Source organism: Macrobrachium rosenbergii, chromosome 43 (assembly GCF_040412425.1).
Source record: "Macrobrachium rosenbergii isolate ZJJX-2024 chromosome 43, ASM4041242v1, whole genome shotgun sequence".
Classification (NCBI taxonomy): domain Eukaryota; kingdom Metazoa; phylum Arthropoda; class Malacostraca; order Decapoda; family Palaemonidae; genus Macrobrachium; species Macrobrachium rosenbergii.
In genome coordinates, this window is record NC_089783.1 from 47,189,645 (window position 1) to 47,204,124 (window position 14,480).

The 14,480-nt window shown below is 37.9% G+C and overlaps 2 protein-coding genes across 2 annotated transcripts in view; both read left to right on the forward strand.

Annotated features, from left to right (window-relative positions):
- Positions 1–14,480, forward strand: part of LOC136828866 (uncharacterized) — a 201,144-nt gene that overhangs the window by 129,524 nt on the left and 57,140 nt on the right. The window lies entirely within an intron of this gene.
- The window catches only part of LOC136829065 (nucleolar protein 58-like), a 21,239-nt gene continuing 10,525 nt past the window's right edge, over positions 3,767–14,480 (forward strand). The window contains exon 1 of the mRNA XM_067087448.1: positions 3,767–3,841. Coding sequence (XP_066943549.1) covers positions 3,767–3,841 — 75 coding nt within the window. The remainder of the gene's footprint in view (positions 3,842–14,480) is intronic.

Genomic DNA, 14,480 nt, shown 5'->3' on the forward strand with positions numbered 1-14,480 from the left:
CATTATCATCCTCGTTCCAATGAATATGAAACGCCTCTCGAGTTCTTAATCATCATTAGTTTCATCACCTTCCCTACCATCATCACTATAACCACCACCATGCATCATAACTCGTTCCACTATCATTATTACCATCTTCAGCCCCATCAACATCTATCCACTATCATCCCTTCCTGTAGTTTTTCGACTCTGACGTCACCATTACTGAGAAGATTAGCACTAACTCCGATATCATTGGTACCGCCATTACCAGCCCTTCCGGAGCAGTAAGTGATGGGGCTTTTCACAGGTACCGCCCATTTCTATTCCATTAATCTGATCACGGGCTACTACTGCTGTAAGCCTGTTCGCTCAGCCCGGGAGAGAGTTTGAGGGCACGCCCAGTCACCCTCCCCGGGCGGGCGTACCATCATCCCTGTTCGTGACCTGAGCTTCAGGGATTTTCTTATCACTAAAGCTGTGTGTATATATATATATATATATATATATATATATATATATATATATATATATATATATATATATATATATATATATATATATATACATACACTTATCAGTTATTCCCAAGGGATAATTATTTGACATTAAACGATATCTGTGGCTTAATGATTGTGGGTCTATGCATATGCATTTGTATACATATAAAGTAGCGCATCATCCGTGTGTGTCTGTGCATATCGAGCAATGAAAATATTAAGCCATACTCCTCAATGTTCATGAAGACTTTCATTAATCGTTAAATACAAAAAGGAAAAAAAACTGATTAAGACGTCTTCATGCTACCTATCTTTGTGAGTCTGGTCGTCTCATTTGCTAATCCCGTACAGCCGTAAATCAGATCCGATCGGCTGATCTGTACGATCGGCTGATGAACGGAGTACATAAAAGGGAGTACGCCGACTCTCGCTAAACAATAGAGAGAGAGAGAGAGAGAGAGAGAGAGAGAGAGAGAGAGAGAGAGAGAGAGAGAGAGAGAAAGAGAGAGAGAGAGAGAGAGAGAGAGAGAACCTCGAAGTATTGGAACTGCTGTACCGAATACAAATTAGTTCTTGGGGAAAACACAGGAATTCTTCATTTTTCTTTATTTTATTTTACTTTTTTTTATTTCATTTTTGGTGGGCGTTTAGGCTGAAGCGCAATCTAAGACTAGTTTTCTATCTTTTTGCTTTGTCTCCTTTCTTATAAAGAGAAGAATATTCCATTTACTTTGTTTGCATGTTCTTGCACGACTTTGTATCACTGAAGCACCAGTGCATGCAAGCATCCATGCTCCTAAAAGCTTGTTTTAAAATGGGGCCTACAAAAGCAAACTGTCTCAAAAAAAAAGTAAGTTTAATAAAAAGTCAAATTCTCTTGCTAGCAGAGACTCCATCAACAGAGAAGACGTAACTAACTTCCACTTTAGAAGCTTCGGTTTAATAAAAAAAAAAAAAAAAAAAAAAAACTGCCGTTCTGAAGTTATTAAAAACTGAACAATTAACTTCCATCTTTGGGTACTCCAGTGACTGTGTCCTGGTGAACTGCATACTTGCTTGTGGTCTTCCTTAAGACTGCTTAATTCCGATAGATCTTGCTTTCTTCGTTGCTTGTTGTTGTTTTGATTAAGCTGACCTTATGCCAGCACGGGCTCTTGCTCATAGAGCAGCCCGTAAGTTCGTTGCTTGTCTACGCGCGAATCATCTTCATTTATCTGCGCTTTAATTCATTATTGTTAAATGTGGCGTCAGTCACTGTAAACTCTACGCCTATGAATGAATGCTAATGGTGGTGCTTGTGGACACATGCACAAGCGCAGTATTGCTTGCTATGACATATACGATGACTCAAAATTACTTGTACTTGGCAAACGGGCTAGTGAAGGACAAGAGATATGAAAAACTATGAAATGTGAGAAAAATGAATCGTAACTATGATAAAGATGGTTAGACAAAAAAAAGAGACAATCAAATTCATTAGTAAACTGATAGCAGTATAAGGAGGAATAATACATTACAGTGAGTGTAGTAGCCTACAGTACAGCATAATTAACTAAGGCACTCTGTTCTTTGAATGGGATGTGTTATATCCGTAGAGTTGAAAGTTCGATGATGTTATTTGAACTAAAAAATGAACCTTGAAAGCTGAGGTCAACTAAATGGATTTTTATTATTATTGTTCATTGACGTAGTTGCTTATTCCCCTTCTCCAAAAAACAGAAAAATGGAGTTATTATTTGCAAGTAGTTACGACCACCTTTCATCTTTGTTCAATATTAAATCAAAATGAATGAGCTGGTACATGTCCTTACAGATTTATGTTCATGTGAAGGTGGTTATGTTATTGAAATCTCTAATCTCTCTCTCTCTCTCTCTCTCTCTCTCTCTCTCTCTCTCTCTCTCTCTCTCTCTCTCTCTCTCTCTCCATTATCAAAGACCATTTCATTGACAAAGTTCTGCTTATCCACTTTTTCTGAATTTTCTCACCCAAATAAACAGTATGTCATTCATGTTCTCATTCACCTTTTGTGATAAACGTGCAATACTTCACTGTTTAGGTAATTATTACACAAAGGCGATTGGTAATATAACCAGCCAAGCTGCCAATGTTGATGTATTGCTACTGTAATATATAATAATTTTGTAACCTCATTGTTGACTTCCTCGTTATCAGATTTGTAATCATCCCCTGACTGAGATGAAACTTGCAATTTGTTGAATAAACTTGAAAAGCACCTCGGGTTACTTTCAGCTGCAGGAGAAAATCACATTGATATAAAAACGCCGATTTTTTTTTTATATCTTGACTTAACTGCTGGTATTTCAAGGTATTACTCTCTAACTTACTTAATATTTCACGGCTGGCTCATTGGATATTGTTTAGTCTTCAAGAAAGTTGTGGTAATTTTTGCCAGTACTTATTGTCATTTGTATCAAATAATTTTATTAACTGTAATAGTGTGGATGCTTATGTAACGAGTACTACCCTGCTGGACACTAATTGCATTTCTGCTTAAGACATTCATCATATTCGCCCCAAATGATGTCCATATCTCTCTCAACAGCCAGTGCTTTTCAGGGCTGTATTTTAACTGTCATTAGAGGGACAACTTTCTATTCCGTGCATTTATTTCCATTTTTATTTTTATTTCGTTTCTTCACTTTTCTTAATTCACTTTTCTACGTACTAAACTGTTCCTCAGTGCTTTCACTTCTCCCCTTCCTGTCCTCCCTACTATTATCAGAAATCTATCTCTTCTTCTGCCTTCCTTCATTTCTCCTCAATTCTTCGTTTATTTTTCGCCTTTTAGTTCCCTCTTTCCCACGTCCTTCTGAACCTTGTTTTAGCCCTCCCTCTCTTCAGCATCCCTCCTCCTTTGTCTTATGTTACTGCTGCGTCGATTTTCTTTTTCATTGTCATGTTTTTTTTTAATCTTATTTCTCAACTTTCGGTTCTTCCCTCGTTCCTCGACCCTTCCATCCAACTAAACTTCAAGATCAAGTTCGGTAATAATTCTTCGTAAATGCTTTACCTTCGCCTTTTCCTTCTAGCATTCCCTCTGCCCCTCCTTCTTCTCACCTTGGCCTCTGAAAACCCCTCCTCTCCCTCCTCCTCCTCCTCCTCCTCCTCCTCTTCTTCTGGCATGACCCAGGCTGACTTGGGAGTGGCTCTCTGGGGTCCCTGAGCCGGATGTGTTGTACCGTGGCGATCTGACGTTGACATGTCATCAAATACCGCAAGAATGGAAAAGCGACTCTGTATCACGATTTTCTATGTATCCGTTGCTATGTCTACTTGCATAACTGGATCCCCAGCTTTATCCGAGAGGACGGTCCAGGTGGCTCTCTTCGCTTTGGCATGTGTACGCGTGATAGAGCGCATGTTGTGTTTGCGTCTGCGCAGATGACAGATGCTGATAGGCCGATGTTTCTCTGATATCTGTGAAATGAGAAATCACGCTGAATGCCGTTAGGTTCGGGGTGAGTTAGTGATGTAGGTGTTTTTGGTTGTTGGTCTGGACTTTTCTCGATTCACTATTTTTGTCAATATTACGTGAACATTCAACATCATAAAAAATTTAGAAGAATAAACCGTAAGCAATTTTAGAAGGCTACTCATTTACAATGCCTCCAGTGGCTTTGAAGTACTGCGTTCGTAACCACAGTCAGATTTAACGAACTCAACAAAGAAACAATCGTTACGTAATCTGTTTTCCAAAGCTTGATCTCTTCTTAAAATCTAAATTCTCATGTAGCCTAGGTTCAGTAATCAAGGTAAGAAGTTTTCTTCCAGGCATTAAAGAAAGAAAGTTAACTAAGAAATACAGGTTTCAACTCAAGTCATTCCTAGGCGTACCAAGAGCAACCTGTAACCAGCACAATAGCCCAAGACACCACGTAATTCAGAATGGCCAAAACTCTGAAAACCTCTGCCACCGCTGAAAGAACAATATTCCATGAAAACAATCCGGTTAATCAGGCCCCGGATAACTGCTGCGCGGACGTCCATCCGGATTCCTTTTTTTTCTGTAAAAGAAAACTATTGTGTCGGCTTTGTCTGTCCGTCCGCACTTTATTCTGTCCGCACTTTTCCTGTCCGCCCTCAGATCTTAAAAACTACTGAGGCTGGAGGGCTGGAAATTGGGATGTTGATCATCCACCCTCCAATCATCAAACATACCAAATTGCAGCCCTCTAGCCTTAGTAGTTTTATTTTATTTAAGATTAAAGTTAGCCATGATCCTGCTTCTGGCAACGATATAGGATAGGCCACCACCGGGCCGTGGTTAAAATTTCATAGGCCGCGGCTCACACAGAATTATACCAAGACCACCGAAAGATAGATCTATTTTCGGTGGCCTCGATTATACTCTGTAGCGGCTGTACAGAAAACTCGATTGCGCCGAAGAAACATCGGCGCATTTTTTTTTTCTTCTTTACAGGAAAAATATGATTCTGGTATGCGGAATTTTCGTTCCATTCTTGTCGCCATTATCATGACGCCATTTTGCTTGATCCAGATACTTGTTAAACAGGTTGCTGCAGCCAGCGTGATTAGGTAGTCAGTCATCCGGCAGTCTGCTGTACACATGCAAGCACATGCGAGCTTACACGCATCTTACGTGCTTGTATTTTGGCATATTCAAGTATTGAATTTTGCCTTTAAAAGATGACTACATGCACAGACGGCCATTCACCTGTGAGATATATTATTATTATTATTATTATTATTATTATTATTATTATTATTATTATTATTGTTATTATTATTATTATTATTATTATTATTATTAAATGAAATGATTGTGTAACGCGTATTCTGAACCTATCTCATCAGTTATTTCCGTTCATAAATAAAAAAAAATTATCTAAACCATTTTCATCATCAATATTAGTGACTTATCGTGATGTATTGCTGAAACTAAAAGAGAAAAAAAAGGACTTAATTCTTCTAGTATAATAAACTAAATTCTCCTGTTTTGAAAAAAGAATGACAAGAATTTTGAGCGATTAAAGTCCACAGATCAATCTTTCAACTGAGCTGTGACCTGACCTTTACCTTTCGCTGTCCTCCCTCCTAGTTATTCTCTCTCTCTCTCTCTCTCTCTCTCTCTCTCTCTCTCTCTCTCTTACCAGTTAGGGGCGTTTTGTCAACATGGTGTCTGATTAATGGACGGTATTATGACATCCTGTTGCCTTTATCAGTAAAGAGAAAATGAATTGAAGTCAAGCGATGCACGGAAACCACAGGAAGAAGTAATACGGGAGAAGTATTTTGAATATTTTTTTCAGCATTCTGACACGACAATGGCCTTGTAATAATAATAATAATAATAATAATAATAATAATAATAATAATAATAATAATAATAATAATAATAATAATAATAATAACAGAAAGTGATGAACCAATCCATTTCTTTAAAATATGAGACGACGCGTCTTAGGGTTGGGCGTTAGTGATGAAAGTCGTTTCGACTCCATATTGTAAGAACAAATCGATCGCTCAATTATCTTAGGATTAAAGACGACGAAACCTTGAGTGTAGAATTCTTACCATGTGTGAAAACTTAACTTTTTTTTATCTTCGTGTATGGGGCTTTTCACGATTGTACGTGCGTTAGTTTGGCCACTGTTATAAGTAATTATTTATGTGTGCTTGGAAACGAGCGAATTTTCTTTACCCCGATGCATTTTAAGTACGAGGAATTACAATAACTCAAGAACATTTTTACATTTCTTTTGAAAGCAAATATAGCGCTCGGTTACCCTGAGAATTAGATGGAAAAAATAAGCAAAGAAATAAACTATAAATTAAATGAGAAGGCTCCTCAGTGACAAGTAATTTCAAAATATCACTTCGAACAAGAAGCACTCATTTTATTTTTACTTAGCACTGCGATGTACGTGGGAAAAAGCCGGCGCCACTTCCACAGAAGGAATAATTTTTACGTCGATGCAGATGTTTTAGAAGCCCACGTAATTACTCAGTAGCAAATTGCTCTTCATTTATCACGTCCAGCCGGTTACCATCATTTACTCGATAGAAAACCGGTAATTCAAGGGGGAAGTTGCCAGCCACGCACACGCTGTTTGTTGCAGGTTTTCCGAGGTGTTTTTGTAAATTATTACGTTTTGGTTGTTATTTGTGATATTAATAATCATCAGTATCACGGGTGGAGGTGAAGATGGTGGCGATTATTCTTATGAAAAATAAATTATTTATTATAATGATAATCATAATGATGTTAATGGTGGGGGTGGTGATCATGATGTCTAATGATATGGTAATGAATTACCATTGATATGAAACGATAGAGAATCCAGTGGTCTGATGTTACCTTTGGCAATAAGTGTCTTATCGATCCAGTAAAGTTAAGGAAGTCAATTCTCAACTCCCCAGCTTTATTTTCAAGAGAGAGAGAGAGAGAGAGAGAGAGAGAGAGAGAGAGAGAGAGAGAGAGCACGATTAGGGAGGCAATATCCTCATGACCCCGTGAATCCGTCCCTGTTATTCTCACCTGAATTCCCGTATCCTGTTCTTTGACTATATCGGAGGACGTTGCCCTGTCCTGTTGAAATCTCTCTCTCTCTCTCTCTCTCTCCACCCGCCATAAAACCCCAACACCACCGGCCCCATACCTACCACCCTGTCATAATTTACCTGATGGTGCAGGAGATTATCTCATAACCCCCCCAACTTTGCTTCCAGAAACTGCGAAAAGAAGAATTGGTTTTATGCTGCCATATTTCCTCATTTCTGAGAATAAAAGCAGGGAGCTGAAGGGAGGGGAAGAATGGGAGGGAAAGAGGGAGGAGGATTTCAGGAAAAGGGAGGGTTAATGGGACAGGGGGGAGTGGTGGTGAATGAAGGATTAAATGTTGAAGAAGGGGAGACTTGGAGATAGGACGGGGAGGGGAGATTCGTGGTCAGTGACTCTCGGAATTGTCTTGATTTGTATCGTTTCACAATTTTTTTTTTTTTTTTTTGCAAATTTGCATAAATCATCACCACATTCTATCCCTCACCTGTGAGACTGTGGAACAGTCTTCCTGGCGGTGACGTAATGGTGGTACCCTTTAAGTAACATTAAGAGTAATTTGTATGCTGCCTCATGGCGCTATGGTTCTCCGTCTTGTCGTTTTACTTATGTATTTTACTGTAATTTTCTCGACTCTGGTTTTTTTTTCACTAATAGCATATTTTTTTTTTTATTTCATGCCTGCCCTATGAGCCTACAGAGGACCAGGAGGACTTTAACTTTAACTTAACTAATAGCATACGGTTCTTTTGCAACGTGCTTTGCAAGCTAAAGACGTTTTTGTCATTTTTCTCATGATGATCACCAAAGTAATGGTGCTACTTTTGTACCATGCTGGATGGTTTTGAAATTCCCCTTCTCAGTGAGTTTTTGGAATTTGATCCACTTAAAGAGCAGAACAATTTGCAAGGTTCACTCACAAAGACGGAAAACATCTAAATTCTTTTGTCTGAGAAAAACGAGAAACAGTACGCTCACCTTGTCTTCAGAATAAACGAGAGGATAAGCGTGCAAGATTAGAGAGAGAGAGAGAGAGAGAGAGAGAGAGAGAGAGAGAGAGAGAGAGAGAGAGAAAATGCATATTATCTTGAGACTGTTTTCACCCGATGGGGTGAGGATTACCACATTAAGATCCTCCTGTGATAAACGTTTTGACATCCACGTCTGTTACTTTCTCTCTCTCTCTCTCTCTCTCTCTCTCTCTCTCTCTCTCTCTCTCTCTCTCTCTATTCAAGCTACAAAATACACCAGTCTAATGCCAACCATGAACCTAATAATCATTGCTGTGTTTAAACTCACGAAAAGGATAAAGGCTTTCTAAAGAGCGCCATAACGTCCCTTTCCTCGCGAAGTTCAGGGACCGAGCTCCAGTATAAGACGAGTACGCACGCTATGTCTTCCTCTGCGAGGCCAGAAAAGTCTTCCCTTGAATAACTCTCCCCATAAGTATGTAGTATTTTAGTGGGGAATCGGTGGGATTGTGAGGAAGTTTATTTATGGCAGGCTGACCTTGGCAGGACGGTTCTGGCTGGCCAAGGGGGAATGGGATGGGCAGCTTCAGGACTCGCCAAATTCCTGATCTCTGACCCTACACGCCGGAGGAAGAAGAAGAAGCAGAAATTGGACAGGAGGCAATGGCTGAGCGTGGGGAGTGTTGAGGGCGAGTGACCGATGAAAAATAAAGAAAAACAAAAAAGAAACACAAGCAGCAAGTTATTTACATGAGATTGACGTGAAATGGAGTTCGTAGAAAATTAATTTATTCTTTGGTTTATAGATGATTCATAATGACTGCTCAGAAATTCTTGAATGAAATAATTTCGCAAAAAATCAGTAGCAACATTGGAAAGAATTTCAATTTACAGAAAAAAAATGGGGAATTCTGCAAGTCATATGGTTAAGATAGCGGATAAAATAGATAACTAAATCCATCACAAGTAGATGTGATGCGACGAAAAGTAAATAAAGATGAAAAACAAGAAAACCTCATTAGAATAGTAGAGAAAACCTAAAATCAAAAATTAAAACAATACAAGAAGTGCAGAAAAAAATACATCGCAAGAAAATGATAACAAAGTCGCCAGAAGGAAAGGAAATAAGAAGAAAAGAACAAAGGAATTATCCTTTTGGTTAATCACAGCCGGGCAACCGGGCAGAGCCTCTTCCGGCCAATGCCAAATACGGGAAAGGGCATCACAGCGGCCCACGCCCCGTTAGAGGTTGCAGAAGGTCATTATATGCAACTTACCCACACGCTAGTGCTCTCTCTCTCTCTCTCTCTCTCTCTCTCTCTCTCTCTCTCTCTCTCTCTCTCTCTTTTTATGTCTGTTTAGCTGTTCCTTTGTCCCTCTAACTTAGTTCTCTCTCTCTATATATATATATATATATATATATATATATATATATATATATATATATATATATATATATATATATATATATATTATACGTATGAACACTTCGTTCGATCTTTATTTATCTCTCCGCATCTCATTAATTATTATTTACATCCTTCAGTTATTTACCTTTCTGAATCTCTTCTAGCGTTCCATTGTCAAGCTCAGCTTGTTCGTCATCATATATAGTTACGTCAGTCCATTTAACTTTGCTTATCATTCTTTACTGCCTGAGTGGCAGTCTTAACTGTATGCGAACTTGCTATTGCCTTTCTGACGTTAAAAATGTATTGGGTCCGTTTTATTCATTTTTTTTTCTTAAGCTACGAACGTCTTTTTTTTTTACTTGCACATACATCGGAGTCCAAACAAACACTTGTGCCCGAATGTACAAACACTCGAGGAATGCGGAGAACGGCTAGGTTAAGTCTTCAAACATGGAAATCCGCAGTAGAGGAATTAATTCATTGCAGTAGTTATCGAAGACTGCAAGTTTAAAATCTTCAAATGTACCAACGGAAGACAACGTTAAGATTTTAAGAAAATCCCTCTTTCTCTGTCTCTGTCTCTGCCTGTCTGTCTGTCTGTCTGTCTGTCTGTCTGTCTCTCTCTCTCTCTCTCTCTCTCTCTCTCTCTCTCTGTCTCTCTGTGTGTGTGTGTGTGTGTGTGTGTGGGAGGTTTGAATCTTGGTCAATATTCGTCTTGAGAAAATATTCTCTCTGCGAGTTCTCTTACTCGGTCTTTTGTAATTGATTTTTGAAGTAGGTATTAAAGTTCTCTCTATCTCTCTCTCTCTCTCTCTCTCTCTCTCTCTCTCTCTCTCTCTCTCTCTCTCTCTGAAGATCCGAATCTTCTTCAGTTATTATCTTGAGACAATATTCTCTTTGCGGGTTCTCTCACGCGGTCCTTTGTAATTAATTTTTGAAGTAGGTATTGAAACTCTCTCTCTCTCTCTCTCTCTCTCTCTCTCTCTCTCTCTCTCTCTCTCTCTCTCTCTCTCTCTCTCAGAAGATTTGCATCTTTGTCATTGACCATCTTGCGAAAAATTTCTTTTTGCGAGTTCTGTCAAATGATCTTTTGTAATTGATTTTTGAAGTAGGTAGTGACGTTCTCTCTCTCTCTCTCTCTCTCTCTCTCTCTCTCTCTCTCTCTCTCTCTCTCTCTCTCTCTGTCAATGATTATCTTGCGAAAAAATTCTCTGGCGGGTTCTCTCACACGGTTTTTGTATAAATTATTTTCTAAAGCAGTCACTGACACGCGCACTATACCCCCGGTCTCAAAATCAGGGAATTTCAACAAGGTTGTCTCGTCAGTAAATACCAAACGCCGCCGGCATTGAAGCCCCTGGGAGGGGCATGGGGCCAGCAACCTCATCCTTAAATACGTTGCTGAAAGCTGGTAAGGCATCAACTACCGAGACCAATTTCTCTTTGGGAAAATGCTTATGGTGACTCGATTTATATATATATATATATATATATATATATATATATATATATATATATATATATATATATATATATATATATAATGTACATATATTTATATATGTGTATATATATGTATATATACATATATATTATACATGCATATGTAAATATATATATATATATATATATATATATATATATATATATATATATATATATATATATATATAAACTGCATTATGTAAGTGATGGTTGATTTTACCATCCAAGTATACATCTATATACATGAAAGGTATCATGAATAATGGCAACTGGGGTTGCTTATTCTAAAGGGAGCCTGAAGTATAGACTTAGAGATATCTGAATGATTTTCCCCTTTGGTTAAATTTATATTTCTGCAACGAAGAGAAGACTACTGGGTGTTTTGACTTTAGATGAAATGTCTCTCGACTTTGTCGTAAAGTTGCCAGCAGGATGCCTGAATGCGTTTAGAGAAACATAATATATATCTTGGGATTATCTTAAGTATTCCGTATGTGGGTTTAGTACTTGAGTGCAACAAAAGTCTGAAACTGTTAAGGGGATTCACGGAGTCAAAAGTCTGAAACTATTAAGGAGATTGACAGAGTCATGAAGTATGAATAGATCGGCTTTTGCACTTCGTACTATCTCTACTCTCCTGGACAACTGGTTCTCGTGTATCTGGCAATACTTATATGGGTCACAAAGAAAATCACAATTATTCTATACAAGCATTTGATATTTCAGAAACCGTAAATAAGATCATCGCGTATCAAACATTTTCTTACAATTACTTTTCTGTTGTTATTCCTTACTTCATTAATTTTGACAAGATTTTCGTCATAATAATAGTGATTTTTATTATCAAAGTTTCATTGATTGCTTCAACACTTTCTATTTCCCATCTCACAAGTTCCTTGATTTACTTTAAATTTGCAAATTGTTTTAATTAAAGTTAACTTACACAGGCCTTTAAAAGGAAAAATTTGCATTTCTATGTAAATACAACAACTAACGTCCAAAGCCGTCACCATATTGAAGATAAAACAACATGAGGCACCTTGATTAGTGCCTTTGGATGTAACCTATGTGTATATTCATTTCAATTTATTATATGTGTTTATTCATTTCCATGCATTATATGTAAAAACGTTTTACATATAATACATAAAATACACTCCTGCAAAGGTTGTTAAAAGCACGTTTTCCTACATCTGGGTGGTTGTTGTAAATAATCGTGATTATGCAACCAATAAAACTGAGTAAGGTTCTAGTCCATTTGTATGCACACAAGTACCGCATCTATTATACATGCGCAATTTCACTTACTCAACATTGCTTTACTATCACATGCGAATATTCTATTTACAATCTCGATATTCCTGTTATTGCTCTCTTCAGCAAACTTATTTATGCTCCCGAAATATTAGTTTAATGTTTTTTTCAGTCTCCTATATATCATTATGTCCAGTTGCGGAGGAAAAAATGAATAAAGTAAGTAGAATCGATTGTTTACATTCACGAGTTCATATCTCAATAACATTCTTACATTCAAACTCGCATAATATACCTACACCTGTCTACCATATCTAATGGTACCACCGAGCTTTACTTCTCATAGTATAAGCAAAACTTAATTCGCTTGAACAGGCTCAAATGGATGTTTTTATCTCAAATTAACGGCCATCATATTGAGAGCTTTGGCATGAACATATCTCTAAGATCAAGTGAGAACGGTATTTACTATGGGCTATCTAGCCTCCCTTTAAAGTAGAAAAAAAAACACCCGGCCTCCTCCAGCAAGTCAATAAATCAGGAGAGCAAGAGAGTGGAACCTCTGTTCTTCTGCCAGAACATATTTGGATTCCTCATCTGCCCATCCAAGTCTTCCACACATACGCCTTTGCTTTCAAGCGGAAGACTCTTGGCCTTTCAGTAAACGGTCACCTCATTTTACCCTTAAGCCGAAACTTTGCAACAAAATACAGTTCACCCTCATGTCCGGAAGCATGATATGACTAAGGTATTTGTTATCGTCCACACCTGTGTTTTTTTTTTTTTTTTGCCAGTGACCCGTCAAGTTCCCTCTTCTCACAGGCATCCATATACAGATGGTTCTACTCCTCCCAAGTTCTCCTCCTTTCCCTCTCAGAAACTCGTTCCCAATCTCGCAATGTCTTGTTTGATGATATTGATGCAGATTTGCTAAGTATCTCCGAGTGAGCAGGACTACGTCCAGTTTGTTTGTTCGTTTCAGCGCATCCAAAAATAAATCCGTTTCTCAGGTTCTTCCTCCTTTTACTTTCACGGTGTTTGAAATCATGGAAATTAGAGTTATTTGATTCGTTACCAACTTTGACAGAGGTAAATGATAGCTTTACTTATAAGAGTCTCTTTAATAAATAGACGTTTTGGACATATGTGTATGTATATATATGTGTGTGTGTCTATATGCATATATATAAATGTCTATATATATATATATATATATATATATATATATATATATATATATATATATATATATATATATATACACACACACACACACACACACACACATATATATATATATATATATATATATATATATATATATATATATATATATATATATATAAAGGTACGAAAATCGCATTTTATATTACACACGAACATTATCTATCTATCTATCTATCTATCTATCTATATATATATATATATGTGTGTGTGTGTGTGTGTGTATATATGTGTGTGTGTGTGTGTGTCTATATATATAATGTGTGTGCTATAAAATCCGATTTTCGTACCTTTATGTACAAAATATCAAGCAGATGTGTCTATTTCTTGATGTATTTGCGTTGTTAAGTGCACTATCAAAACTGTTGTTAGTAGTAATAGTAGTAGTAGCAATAACAGTAATGCTGTGGTTGCTCTGTTGCTTTCCCGTGGTCATCATTTGTATCATAAAAACCTCTAATAAAGAAAGTGTCTACATTGCTAACCATTTACAAAAAATTAATAACCTCCAAGGATTTTCATAGAACGATAGGGTACAATATTCATTTATGTAAATGAAATCAATTCGCCAATATGTATCCAAAACAGGATGCAAGCGCAGTATAGGTATTTTGACAGAGGTTCTCAAAAACTCTTCAGTACGTGGGTCTTTCAGCTTTCAGGGAGTATTTGCCAATTTCTACCATGCACGGTCAAAGTTACCGTGCCCTTGGTAACCGAGGAATGTAAGAAATGTTGCGCAGACCCTTGCGTGGTAGACGAGGAAAAGGTATAAATCGCGTTTCTTTTTCGTCTCTGTTCAAAGGTAATTCTAAGTTTTCAACGTCCGCTGGTACTGTTCGCCATCGCTCCCGCGGGGAAGCATTCCACGAGGTACCCACTGAGGCAGATGACCATCCAGCTTCGAGTGCACTATGACATCCACCGGAATCCCGTTAACTCCAGTCGCTTGACCCCAGACTGGATTGGGCGGAGGGAGAGGATGCCCGCTGAGGGCTTGGGATGGAAAGGAAGAAGAAGAAGAAGAATGAGAAGAAGAAGAAGAAGAGAGGGAGGAAGAGGAAGGAGACAAGGAGGCCCATGGTAAATTGTTCATTCCTCTCTCTCTCTCTC